Source organism: Carassius carassius, chromosome 2 (genome assembly GCF_963082965.1).
Source record: "Carassius carassius chromosome 2, fCarCar2.1, whole genome shotgun sequence".
Taxonomy (NCBI): Eukaryota; Metazoa; Chordata; class Actinopteri; order Cypriniformes; family Cyprinidae; genus Carassius; species Carassius carassius.
This window is the reverse complement of record NC_081756.1, coordinates 20,490,025-20,504,317: the sequence shown is the minus strand read 5'-3', so window position 1 is coordinate 20,504,317 and position 14,293 is coordinate 20,490,025. Positions and strand designations below refer to the sequence as shown.

Here is a 14,293-nt window from a genome sequence, read left to right as displayed (position 1 = left end):
ACAGCACCCAAACAACTGTTTAATGTGGAAAATTTGCCTATTTAATGCTAAGTTTGCAAAACAACGATGTAGTCAAAAATTGATATTTTTTTCTATTGAATTTTTAAAAAGTTGTATACACGACCAGTGTTGGGGAAAGTTACTTTTAAAAGTAATGGATTACAATACTGCGTTACTCCCTAAAAATTAATTACGTTACTTAGTTACTTCTTATGGAAAGTAATGTTACGTTACGTTTGCGTTACTTTCGCGTTACTTTTACTAATAACACTATTTGTGTTATTTAACATTTAATTATTGCAGGTCTGCATTATATTCTGAGTTTGCATTTCACTGTTTTAATTAATTTTGATGAATACTAAATCAGTTTTTTTGCAAGTGGGATGAATGAATGCACATCCACATCATGTGAATGATTTACATCATGTTCACACAGCGCGCACAACGCCTCTGTACTTCCAGTTTCTCCCAATATGGGGAAAGGAAACTTGTCAGTCAGTAAATAGGAAAACAAAGTAACTGGCGTTACTTATTTGAAATATAGATATTTTCTTGTAAATAAAAAATTACTTGGAAAAAATAAATCTGATTATGTAACTTGCGTTATTTGAAATGTTATGAACAGGCAAAACACATAAAAAGTTTCCTGTTTTTAGCTGAAAACGTTGTTGTGTAAATGGCCCCTTCGCTTCAATGTTTGTGCTGATTTGTCTCTGTTTCTTCTTACAGATCTCAGCTTCTTTCCTTTTTTACAAGGAGAGAATCATCAGGTAACACAACCCAAACGCTTCTTGGCCCACTGTAATTGACTGGTAACTTGACATAGCTACTTTAGTGACCATCTTCTCTTTGCCTGTCTTTTCTAATGCTGTCTCTCCAGCACTACAACATGGTGATGGCAGCAGCTGCCTCAGCATCTGAAGATCACGACCTCCTCCTGAGTCGTTTTCTCCCATACGGCTCGTCTCAGCTCTTCCTGGACCCTCCCTCTACCCCCGTAAGCAACAGCCTCCCTCCCGTTAACATCAACGGCAGCAGCACCGGCAGCAGTCTGGTGTCATCCAGCAGCCTACGGGAAAATCTCGGACATCCAAACGCCCCCCGCCCCGCCTCTGAATCAGCCCCCACGTCTGCCATCTACGGTCCCATTCCAGACGTCATCTCATTAGACTGACCCGGGACCGAACCCTAACACAGGAAACTGACTGAAGAAACTTTCAAACATTGTGAAGAAAAGGGGACATACAAGATGACTGAAGGGTGATTTTGTAAACGATGATAATCGTTGCTGTGTACAGAGAATATATTTTTTTTTTACTTTTGTATATACACCTATCTAATGCATATGTAAACTTGAAAGTTTTTTTTCCCACGGCTTGCTAAAATAACTTTGGGTTTTATCTCACTTTTTATATCCTTTACCTATAAAAAAGTGTAGTAGTCTGTATTTTGTCTGATTCCATAGGGCACAATGGCTGCGTTCAGACTGTCAGTGGGACCCTTGGTTCTTTTCTCTTCCTACCAAAACTTTTTTTTTTTTTGTCTTTGTCAGTCCATACCATATCCCCTAAACATGCAGGATTATTTTATATAATGCTTTTAAGGGATAGTTCACCCCTGAAATGAACATTCTGTCATCATTTACATACCCTCATATTGCTCGAAACCTGTATGAGTTTCTTTCCCTTGTGGAATACAAAAAAAAAATTATTTTTTCTTTCTGTTGCACAGATAAAATTTGGCACATGAGAGTAAATGATGACTAAATCTTTATTTTTTGATGAACGCTCCCTTTTATTTTTAATGGGCTGTTTAAGAAGCATTCCTTCACATTCAGGTTAACAACTGGAAGTAATAGCATTGTTACAGACTGCCAATATCTGACCTCATGATTCTTAAGGGAAATGTAATTCATGACTGTTTTTAAAAATTAATTCTCTAACAATTTTGCATCCATTTTTCTTCTTGCTCAATGCCAAAAGAACACTGTTTAGTGTTGAAGTTTCGAGAGTGAGAGCTTGCGAGTTCAGTGAACTAAAATGTACACCTTGTATGGAAAGTAAGGATTTACCCTCTTTTTTTGTGGCTACCATGTTTGATTGTTCATTCACTTATTTCCTCCTTCTTTCCGTCCCTCTCTTCTCGAATTGTTCAGAAGGAATGATTTTTTTGGGAGGTTCAACAGTGGCGTAGATGATGAGGTTACGATGTCCTTGGTGTTGGCATGTAATTGCTCATAGATGTTTGATGACTTAGGTGTCTGTTCAGTTGTATCTTAAGTCATCTGTGTTTGGTACTGTGCAGGAAACCTAAAGCCACTCATCATTTCTTCTGTTTTGTCACGTGTGCCTTGTGTGAGTGTGTTTTCGTGAGAAAGACTGGACCTAGGGCTGGACGATTAATCGAAAAATAATCAAAACCGAAATTCATAACCTCTAACCGACGTAATTTTCCCATGTTGGTTATTTCGGTTTTTTAATCCTGTTAACACTTACCCCTTAAAAGCATATTAGCGCGTGTGTAGCCACAAGACTCTGCCCCGTTCAGTCAGTGGCATAAAAGCAAAACACGGAGATGATAGCCGGTTCAACACATATTGATGGCGCGTGAGCGGTGAGCCTTGCGTCTTCACTAAACTTTGTCAGTTGTATTTGTTTTATGGTTTGGACATTCAAGCGATTAGATGAACGGATGTGTATTTTTATATCGAGCTACCATGTTCGCGCAGCTGCATTGTGGCACGAACATTCATATAAACAGTAGTAGATGTGAAGATCGCGCGCACAGAGGAACACAGAAACTAGTTGTCAGCGCTGTCCTGTGATTTATCACTAAAGCAGCTTAGAATCTCAAAACTTATTATAACTTGTTTGTGTGCAGCTTCTTTTACTGTCTATGTGTGCAGCGCACATGAAGCACAAGCGCGTGCATAGTAGCGGTCGCGCTGCGGGTTCCCGGTTTGTGTCCGTTCTTGGACTGTTCTGTGTATTTTAACTGTAGAAAAGGTTGTTCCGAGTCAAAACTACGATAAAGAAAACTACATCAGGATATCATCATAAACGCAGCCGTTTTTGTCTTACGTGAACATAAATAGATGAGAAAGAAAACACACATGTGCAGTATTTTTGCTTAAAGAGACAATAGCCTAATAAACGCGCTGCATGTCATTAATGTTAATCAAAGAACAAAAGAAAATCATTCTCTGATCTTGACTGAATATATTTAATAACTTTACTTGATTAATCTTTATTTTATTTATAAAAAGAAAACTATGCAGTGTTTTTAAACTTTTAATTACAGTTTCTGTACCTGAAATTTAGTTTAGTTGTATTTATTTATGATACTGCTTGATTTTTTTTGTTCCTATCTTATTACTGACCTATCTTATTACTTGTCTTTAACACTTTAATATTTGAAATTTATATTAATCTAGTAGTTTTTGCTATGGTATTTTTTTTTTAATCACAGGCAAAATTCCTCTTGCAGAGTTTTGTAGGCTGCTGATTTTTGCTCATGTTATTCAGCTGCAACAGAATGCTTTGTAAAAATGTTTGACATCTAAATGTTTGACTTAATTTTTTTATATTGGATTTTTTATCTTATTGGAATCGAAACTAGGAATCGATAAGCAGAATCGGAATCGATAAAATTCAAACGATACCCAACCCTAGTAAGAAATGTTACGAACATAGATAAAATAACTGCTGATAGTCAATCAGTTACAGTTTGTACAAAGTTACAGTACAAACCTTGTCAGTGAACTATGAGGGCAAAAAAACAAAACAAAACCGAAACAAAATAATCGTTCATTAATCGTAATCGAGGTAAAATGTTCAGTTAATCGAGGTTTTGATTTTAGGCCATAATCGTCCAGCCCTAACTGGACCTGTTATTTCTTGTACTTCAGTTAGCCTATATTAAGCTGCTCTTCACGCTGACTATCAGTTACAGAAACACAAGCTTATTGAGTTAACATTTGGATGTTCTTTCAAGTGCTGCTTGGGATTAACATAGGATATTGATTACGAAGGTTTTTTGCTAAACTAAATTGAAGAAAATTAGAACAGAAGATTGGGAAAAAAATAGTGTTCAAAAATAAAATATGTTGGAAATGGAAATTGTTTATTTAGACTTTTTTTTTTTTTTTTGTAAATAAATGAAACAGGCTATCTAAGTGTGTGTGTGTGTGTGTGTGTGTGTGTGTGTGTGTTTGTGTGTGTGTGTTTGCTGGTGTGGCTCTCTCAGTGTGTTGACCAGATCTTTCAAAGCCTAATTGGGTTTGGGACTGGGGTAATTGTGTGTGACCGGATCTAGCTATCTCGTTTGTGTTGTTTGATAGACTGATGAGTCTCACTCTGTTTCCTTTGACCTCTTAACCTCCTTTTAACCTACTTTTCTTCTGAAAGTATTAGATGTTTATCAGTTGATTTGTTTCTTGGCTCTTGATTGGTTTGAAATGTAACCGCTTAAGTAGTTAATGAGATAAAAGTAATGGAGACAAAAATACATATGCTGTTATTGCAAAATCCTTAATACCAAATTGAGTACTTGTTAGATCTCTAGCAGTGTTAATGATAGACTGTTTAACAAGTCAATGTGTCTGTCTCGTGCATTATGTACTTGTTACCTGGGATATACAAGCAAGGTTCAATGACAAACACAATACAAGTTTTCATTTATTTGTTGATTTTTTGCTTTATGATTGATAAAGGGATAAGTTGTGTAAGTTTGAATGTGTGTATGAAAGCGTGTGCATGTTTTTGTTCTTGATGTAAGGCAGACATTGTGCAGACTTGGATGTCCCAGTGATGTGCATTCATGTGTTAAAGTTGGATCCGCAATTTCACAAAAAACTAATTTATATATTTTAGATGCAGAACTGTGTTATGAGTGGACTTGGCGTCAAAGTCCAAGTTTATTTTATTTTCCATTTCAGTAAGCTGACATCTCTGCTCACTGCCTTAAATTTCATCCACTCTGCGTCTCTGTGGCATGTTTTATGAAATAGAAAAGGATTTTTAAGACATGGAAGACATATTGTATAGTAGACCAATGTCAGTTTGTATAAAATACTAAGTGGAAAAAAATATTTATTACATGCATTGAAAGAAATTGTTTACCTATTGAATGTTACATGTTTATGTAGAGACATTTAGATGTAATAAAATGCATTGAGTTAACTTTGGCTTTTGTCTTGAAAAAAAAAAAAAGCTTATGAGTATACGGTTTTAGAATTCTTATAGAACACTTTAAGAATTTGGACTTTGCACTCCTTCACATTTGTGCTGAATATCTCAGATGTTTTACCTCCGTGTAACTCGCACTGTTAGACATAAACCATTTGAGTTGAATGGATTTGAATTTTCTCTTGTCTTTGATATACCACTATCCGCTTTTTAATAATAATAAAAAAAAAAACTAACCATTATTTCTATCTAGCCAAGCTACGTATGTAAGTTTCCCCTTACAGTAAATGAGAACATCGCAAGAGGTGTAAGTATGCACACACTCACATCGCTAAATCTCACCGGCCCCATCTTGTGCACCGAGCCCACTGGGTAAACTGGTTTCACAAACCAAAACAATGACTGACATTCCGGCTCAGAACGCACATTTTCAAAGGAGAATAACTGACTGTAGCATTGTTTTTCAGATGAAAAAGTATGTTAACTTAGCATGTTTCTTAAATATCTACAAACATATTATGGTATTTTTATGCTTTAGTAGAGTCAAAAACTTACATACAGCACCTTTAAATATAACTATAACTATATATATATATATATATATATATATATATATATATATATATATATATATATATAATAGTTATAATATTATTGCACTATTTTGTTTATTTAATAAGATAAACTAAATAAAAGTGTGCTATAATACTATTTAAAATTAAAAGGTTAAAATAAATACAAATACAATTGTTTTATAGTAGCCTACTTAAAAATAAAGTGCTAATACTTACTACTACTCTCTTTGTTCGCCTCTTTAAAAAATAATCGCTTTATGTATTCACCAGTTGTAAGTCGCTTTGGATAGAACCGTTATTTTTTTTTAAGTAAATAAAAGTATTTTCATCATTTTTAAACTTAAAATCAGCAGGCTTTTATTTTGGCGGAAGTGAGTATACGCGCTTCCGGATTTAGCGCTGCAGCTGCTGCTCATAGATATACATGGTTGCTGCTGAACTAAAGTGAATGAATGTCACAGTTTTGCATTTTATTTTGAAAACGGCATGGGATAGCCTAGATTTATGCTTTCAGATTGAATAGAATTCATGTATAGTACAGTTTGTCATTATATGAATTCCATATACATTTGATATCTTTTCTGTCAAGTTTGAAACCCTCAGTGTCAGGCTGTATTAATGTTCTAATGTTCCAACAGTCAAGCAAATTAACCAAAGCCTTGAAGTGGTAGAGAAAAACTGGTGTATATTTACATGTAAACAGCAGATGGCAGTGAAGACTTGCCAAGATGACAAGAGACCTCTAACTAATGGATTGCTGTGTTCAAAATGCCATACTATCATACTACTCTTACTATTTCATACTATTATCCAGTATGATGTTGTGCATGGTGTGCACATTTTCCTACTATATTTACCAGAATCTGCTGTATATAATTCAAGTACACTGAAATCAGTAGGCTACAGAAGCTGTGTTCGGGATGGCATACTACCACACAACTCCTACTATATTGCTGTATGCTGCGTGTATACTGTGAATAGTACGTGAATGTTCTGTATGCATGGAAGGCCTGGATTACCAGTTACATTTGCTGAAATTTGATGTATGCATCTGATCTGAAGCTCTGCTTGACACATTTTGTATCGGGGGTCCCTGCTCCATGTCTGTGTTGCCTAAGGGTTCCTTACCCTGAAATATATTGAAGACCCCTGTAATAGAGTGTTATTAGGTGGTTAGCAGTATAGGTGTAGGGAGGTTTTTGCCCCAATAAAGTTGCATTCATTTCATAATATTTTTAATTATGATAATTCAAACTCACTATGTTTTTTATGTACTACAGTACTGAAATATAAATATCTACCACTATTTTTACACAATTATTATTAGTTATGTTGAGTATGTAAAGTTAATTAATTATGAAATAAGATCAATTGGGCAATATAGCATTGTTTTACGAGTATGAATCCTTAATTAACAAGACTTTGTAAAAAGATTAATTAGCACATTTATTTGAGGTAACAACCTCAGCAGCTTTGCTGAATTATTGTTTTGTCATGTTACACTTAAGCATACTCTGAAACATTTGTTGCTTATTGTATATACTATTTCACACACTATTCTTTAAAAAACAGTAGGCAGAACACTGTGTACTGGGCAGTAAGCAAGTATGCCATTTAGACGCAGTCACTGTGTACTGACAGCTGTTTAGACATGATTCTTCTTCTGATGTTATTTTAAGGCATTAAAAGTATGTGCTATAGGTAAAATCGATTGACTGTAGATCAAGTTTAATAACTTTGACATTACAAAATTTGTCGGGGTATGATATTATATATCATATTTATAGGCTATAACAAAATATTAATATGAACTGGAAAGTTACTAAACTGTGAATAAACCTTTCTTTACAGTTTTTACGCTGTTATACTGTATATATAGATTTCATTAATGTATATTATTTTAATGTATATATTAATGTATATTATTTTATATGCTAAAAAAATTAAATAAATCTACAGCAAACGCGGGCGACTCACGAATGATTTGTTGTTTCATTTGCCGTTGTCCTGTCAATCAAACGGGAAGACGAATCGCTGCTCTGGGTGGGCGGGGACATTTAAAGAGCGCCTGACATAAATTCTAGTGACAGCGGCATTGCGCCGCTCAATGGTTTGAGCACCTTGATCTCGTCTGCGTAGTGCTGAAGCATGAGTGGTGCCAGTTTTGCCAGTTATCAGTTAAAAAGCCTAAAATTAAGTAGCAAACCTGATTAAACCATATGTTTACTAATTATAGATAAGTAGCCTGCATATGAATCTAAGCGTGCTATATTAGTAGCTACATTATTTGTCGTAATGGGCAACCACGAAGTTGTGAAATCGCTTAATATAATGGGAGACAGTAACCAGAGTGGTGTAACCAACAGATCAATCAGTGATCGCGATCGCTTTAAAAGTCTGGAAGATATTGATGTGTCCGCCGACGGGAGTCCGGTGTTGAGATGCTTGATCTCCATCACCTACTCTGTGGTTTGCGTCGTAGGTCTGATCGGGAACCTGTTGGTGTTCTTTTTTATTCGCGTGAGACAAGAGAGACGCATATCCAAAATAAACGTTTTCATCCTCAATTTGGCAGTAACGGATTTCCAGTTTGTGTTGACTTTGCCTTTCTGGGCCGTGGACACGGCGCTGGACTTCAGCTGGCCGTTTGGTGACGCCATGTGCAAAATCATCCTGTCGGTGACCGTGATGAACATGTACGCGAGCGTCTTCTTCCTGACCGCGATGAGCATCACGCGGTACTGGTCAGTGGCTTCAGCTCTGAAGGACCGCAGCAGACAGAGCAGCTGCTCCATCAGGTGGGTCAGCGTCGTCCTGTGGTCCCTGGCCACCGTGGCCACCGCACCAACATCCATCTTCTCCACAGTCACCAACGTGGCCGGGGAAAAACTTTGTTTATTGCGGTTCCCCGACGGACAGTATTGGTTGGCAGTCTATCATCTCCAGAAAATACTAATCGCTTTTATTTTGCCGATGGCAATAGTCTCGATCAGTTACCTGCTGCTGTTGAGGCTCATCCGACAGCGGAGCATGAAGAACAACTCAAAACGAAGAACGCAAGTCACAAAGTCTGTCACCATCGTGGTCTTGTCGTTCTTCCTCTGCTGGATGCCCAATCATGCCATAACTTTTTGGGGCGTGCTGGTGAAATTCAATGCTGTGCATTGGGATAAGTCGTACTATATCGTTCACACATATGTGTTTCCTGTGACTGTGTGCCTGGCGCACGCGAACAGCTGTTTAAACCCACTTATTTACTGTCTTATGCGCAGAGAGTTCAGGAAAAAACTGAAGGACCTGTTTCTCCGAGTCTGAGAAACAGGTGCATGTGCAGGCGACTCTGTCCAGTGGAACAAATGGTATTTCCTTGTTTAAAGGGTTATTTATTTCAAATTTCACTTTCAGACATATTTACCCAACCTCCTGTTTTTCCAAGTCTGCATGAGTTTATTTCCTCAGTGGAGCTCAAAATGGATGTCAGTTCACAGGTTTGGGACAACATGAGGGTGAGTAAATAAGAATATAATTTTTATTTTTGGGTGAACTTAACAGTAATAGGCTATACGTTTGTTGCGATGGTATTGCGTGAACGTCCTTGTCTTTGTATACAGTGCTGTTTTTGTTAAATATGATTTTCAAATAGCATAAAATGTCACCTTACTTTTGAGTTAAAAACCACCACCAAAAAAAGCTAGTGACATAATAATAATTTAAGGGGTAATTGTGTATATCTTATTTATTTTTTATTTTTTTGAATGTTAAATTAAAATCTATTTAAATTAAATTAATAAATACAAATCTGACTTTAATACACAGAGTATTAAAGAGACCAGTATCATCATTGTTTTCTGCAGCCGTTGGGTGGGAAGTGGATAAAATAAAACCACACTGACACTGGTAGATTTAAATCGAAAGGCTGAACTGAAACCTGAAAAGGGTATTTTGCATAAACATCAAACCAGGTCAAATTATGATATTTTTTGGCCAAAACTTTGGTTTGATATTGTAGAATAGAATAATGTTTAAATTTAGCAGAAAAGCCTATAATAAGCTGTTTAATAGTAAGTTAGGCCTACATTTTGATAACGCACACTGTGTGACAATATAACTCTGTTATTGGTCACTGAACAGTAAATGGGTTCTATGACCAGTTTCAGAACAGTATATCATAAATAATATTAATAGTAGAAAAAAATGTGACACTAAACCTAGTCTTCCCTTTGAAACTGCATTATATTTTCATCAGAGGCCATTTACATTTATTTTAAACGTTTCAGAAAATATCAATTTTCGGCAACATCAATTAATTTTATGTTGTTAAACACATCTTAATGACATAATAAGGTTGGATGGACACACCACCTGGTCGAGCAAAAGACAAGTTAAAGTTTCAATCCAATTTGTCGATTCTCCTTGCTCTCTCTCTAAATATCCCTTTCACAGTGCTTCCCCACCAGTCTTGTCTCATTCTCAATTAGCATTACTGACAGACACTTCCACAAGCTCCCCGCTAAAATACCACCTTCCATCCTGATCAGAGCTTTGCGAATCAAAAGATTCAGGCATATATATATATATATATATATATATATATATATATATATATATATAGCAAAGCTGGACAGAAATATGTTTCATTTAGTCGGGCAAGGCCATATCAGTATCTTTGCACACATTCAAATGTGTTCTTGCATCCAATGGAAATGACGGCTCTGCGGCATGCAGTTAATTACCCAGAAAGAGGAGATCAGGTTCATAACTGATGAGAATGCTTAATGTCTTGTTACATCGTGGTGGCTTTAAATCACTTACACAGTAAGCTAATGATGGTCATTTGCAGACAATTTGGAAGATTTGAAAAGACACATCTGCTGCTGTTTACCGTCACACTCACACAGGAGCCTTTTAATGGACATCCGGCACAGAAGTGATGCTCTCGATGATGTTCTGTTGATTATGATATGTCACACTCCCGTGTTTAGTCTGTGGAGGTCAACGGACTGTGAGGAACAGTATGGGCACCAGTGAATCTTTTTTTGGACACAAATATTTTCCTACCAAAGACCAAACCAAAAGTATCCTTTAAAAACAAAGCAGTAGGCACTATTATTTCTTCTATTATTTGGCTACTCTCATTTTATATGTGCACTTAAATGTCATTTGAATACTATTTACATATCTATTAATAGAAACAATACTAAGGCATATGCCTGCATCTGTCCTGTTTGTGTACACATTGTGAGTCTATTCAAAGCAGCCCATATGTTTCGACCAGTACCACTATTGCTGCTGCTACTATAACAAATATTCCATGTACTTTGCCTTTTTCATGAGCTGTGGTCACATTTTGTGTGTGGAGGTATGGAGTTGACTACCTAACCTTAATATTAAACCACTCTTTGTTTCATCCAGGATTTGTCTAGAGTGCTGTGTGGATGCAAATTTACTGGTTTGCCTATGGAAGATTTCCAATATTACAAAACTCACTTTGGCCTCCCACAGAGTGTGCTAATATAATATGATCCCATGTTGTTAACAGGATTTCCTGTGGAGGCACGGTTTCCTATTACCGAGTGGGTTAGGAGTTATGTTACGCAAGTCACTTCCTAATGCACAACATCAAATCAATATATCACCATTACAATCTAGATAAGAATTTCATCATATTGAAATTTAATTAGTCCCTTTGGATGTGTATATTCCACTCACAGCATGTCAGTATATTGCTCTCTGCCCCAGGATGTATTCAGTAACAATATAAACCAAACAGTAAAAGTGAATGTACTGTGTTGCATGTATAATTGACTAGCTTGTATTTTTGTACAGGTGTTTACTTCTGTTGCAATGTATTTTTATTTTTAAGTCTGGTTGTTGATAATTGGCTGAAAGGTGAAATCCATTTAATCATGTCTGTTTTGTTTTTATCTTTGTACTGAGACTTCAAAGTCTGACAGAGACTCATAATAAATACTCTATAGAATTGTTGAAAAAGCTTTCAAATTCCAGTCATATTTTCTGTGTGAGAATAACTTCCATAGTGGTCTATGGAAATAACATCTATTAGGAAATCATTAAGATAATAATTAAGCGTGGGCTTTATTTGCATAGGCAAATAAAGGATCAGTGATAAGGACTTTATGAGCTAAGTTCATTTTTACAGATAAAGACAATTTTCTAAAGAAGGAAACAGCAAGTTACACAGATATTAACATGAAATGTTTTTTGTAAAACATACTCCTATAATATTTGTTGCATTTACAAATTCATTTTATAGTGCTGTCTTGCTTGTATAACATTATACCCAAGAAACCCTTGTTAACACGAGACACTATTTAACTGTAGAATCTATTATCAAGCTACAGCTGTGAAATAATAAGAGGACACTATATGTCCCATCCTCCCCTTCTGTTTTTGCATGTGCAATCGCAAAAAGTCTGCATCCCCTTTCTGACACCTCAAGCAAAAACTAGACAAGAATGAATTATTTTTCCTTCCAGCTAAAAACTACCCCAATAAATTTCCTCACATTCAGTTGAAGGTCGCACTGATGTTGCCTACAGGAGGGTGGAAACAATAATGTCATCCTTGATGAGAAGTCATCATTTGTTCAAATCTAACCCTGTTTATTCATGGTCTACTCTAAAATAAAGGGAAATATATATAAACAATCTTTCAGTGGCAGACTGCTAACACATGAACCTTATGCTGATGATACACAGTGTTTTTTTGAACACAGGCGATTTTTTGAACAATGTTGCCGGGTAACTTGTGCACGAGCAACATTGTTCTAAAAGTTGCCCTTTGTATCATCAGTCTTAGTCATTAGCCACATTGTTCTGTTAAAGGGTTAGTTCACCCAAAAATTCAAATTAAATGAAAGCCTCCTGTAGCGAATTCATGTGTTTTAGTAAGAAAAATATCCATAATTCAAATGTAATAAACACTTTTCTCTCACTTCCGTTATCCAAAAAGCTGTTCCAGCAGATGACGTGCGCGCAACTGAGATATATTCTAAACCCACCAGTTTGTTTATAGCAGCAACGTTTCCTTACTTTAGCAAAGGAAAACCAGTCTCCTCTTGGTTTATTTCAAAATCCTCCAACATTGTTCTTTGCAAACCCTCAGTTTGTACTTCTAATTCATTATCGGCGTTTTGTACTACGACATCAGCCAGAGCCTCTTCCATGTATGACAGATAACGGAAGTGAGAAAAAAGTGTTTATTATGTTTGAAATATGGATATTTTTTCACCCCCCGGAGCGGTGTGAAGCACGTTTATTATGAATGCTGCCCTTTATTTGACGACTTGTGGACTGTTCAACTGTAACACCCACTGACTGCAATGATAGAGCCTGGAATAGCCAGGACAATTTTTAATATAACTCTGAATGGATTCGTCTGAAAGAAGAAAGTCAAATACACATAGGATGCCTCGAGGGTAAGTAAAACACAAGCTCATTTTCATTTTTGGGTGAACTAACCCTTTAATATTGTTGTGACAGTGCTTTGTCCAGGAACCAAAATTTGGCAGTGAGAAAGTCAAATTTCCTGCTAAATAACTGTATGAAGTTGACCTGAGGGCTTATACAAGGACAATCTGGCCTCTTCCTCTAAATCTTTCACTTTCCTGGACAAAATCTATGGTAACCAAGCATAGAAAAAAATGCAACGTTGATGCAAAGTTATCAGCCTCTCACTTTATATAAAAATATAAATGTTCATATGCTAAACAAAGAGAGATATGCAATGGTGAAATACAAAATCAATTTAATTTAATTAATTAGATTTGACAAAATATACTTTGGTTGAAATAATATGCTCTTTGTAGCCTAAACCATTTCAATCAATTGTAAATTATTAACAGTCAAACATTTTCCTGCATAAATTGAGGGACGCATATCATGTGGACTGACGTTTAAGTAGTGTTTTTTAATTGCAATCTGGCATTGCTCCTACAGAAGCTCAAACTCCTCCTCATTCACCAGCTCCACCAACGGGCTTCTCGTGTTTTTTGTTCTTTTGAAGGCCAGAAGGGGGCAACACATCTCTTGAATGAATAAAAATATAACCAGTGATAAATATGCCTTCAGATATCATCAAAAACGTAAGGTACCCTATGCAAACAGTTTTTTTTCCTATTTTTTTTTTCTTTTTGGAATTGTAAAAAACTGTTGCTAATATTGCCATTTATAAGTGATTGATGCAAACTCATAGCCTACTTCAGAAAAGACTCATTTTAGGTTGAAAATATAATTAGCATTGGCCCTGTAATCAGCATAATGGAATTCCCTATTAAACATAGGCTGTTATTTTTTTTCTTTCCTGAACTGCCCCACCCACAGCAATTCAGTATATAAAATAATTATTTTTTCACACTCTCTCAGCAGCCTCTCTGTTAGGCTAGTCCAGCCTTTTTCCAGGTAAGGACGACGTCAGACGAACTACAGCATCTCCTGTTGTTCCCTGCTACAATTTCAAACCTTGCTATCACCACAAGGAAGTCCCACCCCCTCTAACGCCTGATTGGCTTAA

General features: G+C 36.1%; 2 protein-coding genes across 3 annotated transcripts in view; both read left to right on the top strand.

The window, feature by feature from the left end:
* LOC132105970 (E3 SUMO-protein ligase PIAS1-like) overlaps positions 1-1,617 on the top strand; it is a 45,172-nt gene extending 43,555 nt beyond the window's left edge. For both annotated transcript variants that reach the window (XM_059511558.1, XM_059511563.1), the window contains exons 13-14: positions 730-770; positions 881-1,617. In XM_059511558.1, coding sequence (XP_059367541.1) covers positions 730-770; positions 881-1,174 — 335 coding nt within the window. In that variant the 3' untranslated portion in view covers positions 1,175-1,617. The remainder of the gene's footprint in view (positions 1-729; positions 771-880) is intronic.
* A 6,133-nt stretch (positions 1,618-7,750) lies between these two features.
* On the top strand, positions 7,751-9,301 carry LOC132105964 (relaxin-3 receptor 1-like). Its single transcript, XM_059511545.1, has one exon. The coding sequence runs from the start codon at positions 8,057-8,059 to the stop codon at positions 9,074-9,076; it is 1,020 nt and encodes a 339-aa protein (XP_059367528.1). The 5' UTR covers positions 7,751-8,056; the 3' UTR covers positions 9,077-9,301.
* The last annotated feature ends 4,992 nt before the right edge of the window (positions 9,302-14,293 follow it).

Coding starts and splice junctions, on each gene's coding strand:
- LOC132105964 (XM_059511545.1), top strand. CDS start 8,057: ATGGGCAACCACGAAGTTGTGAAATCGCTTAATATAATGGGAGACAGT.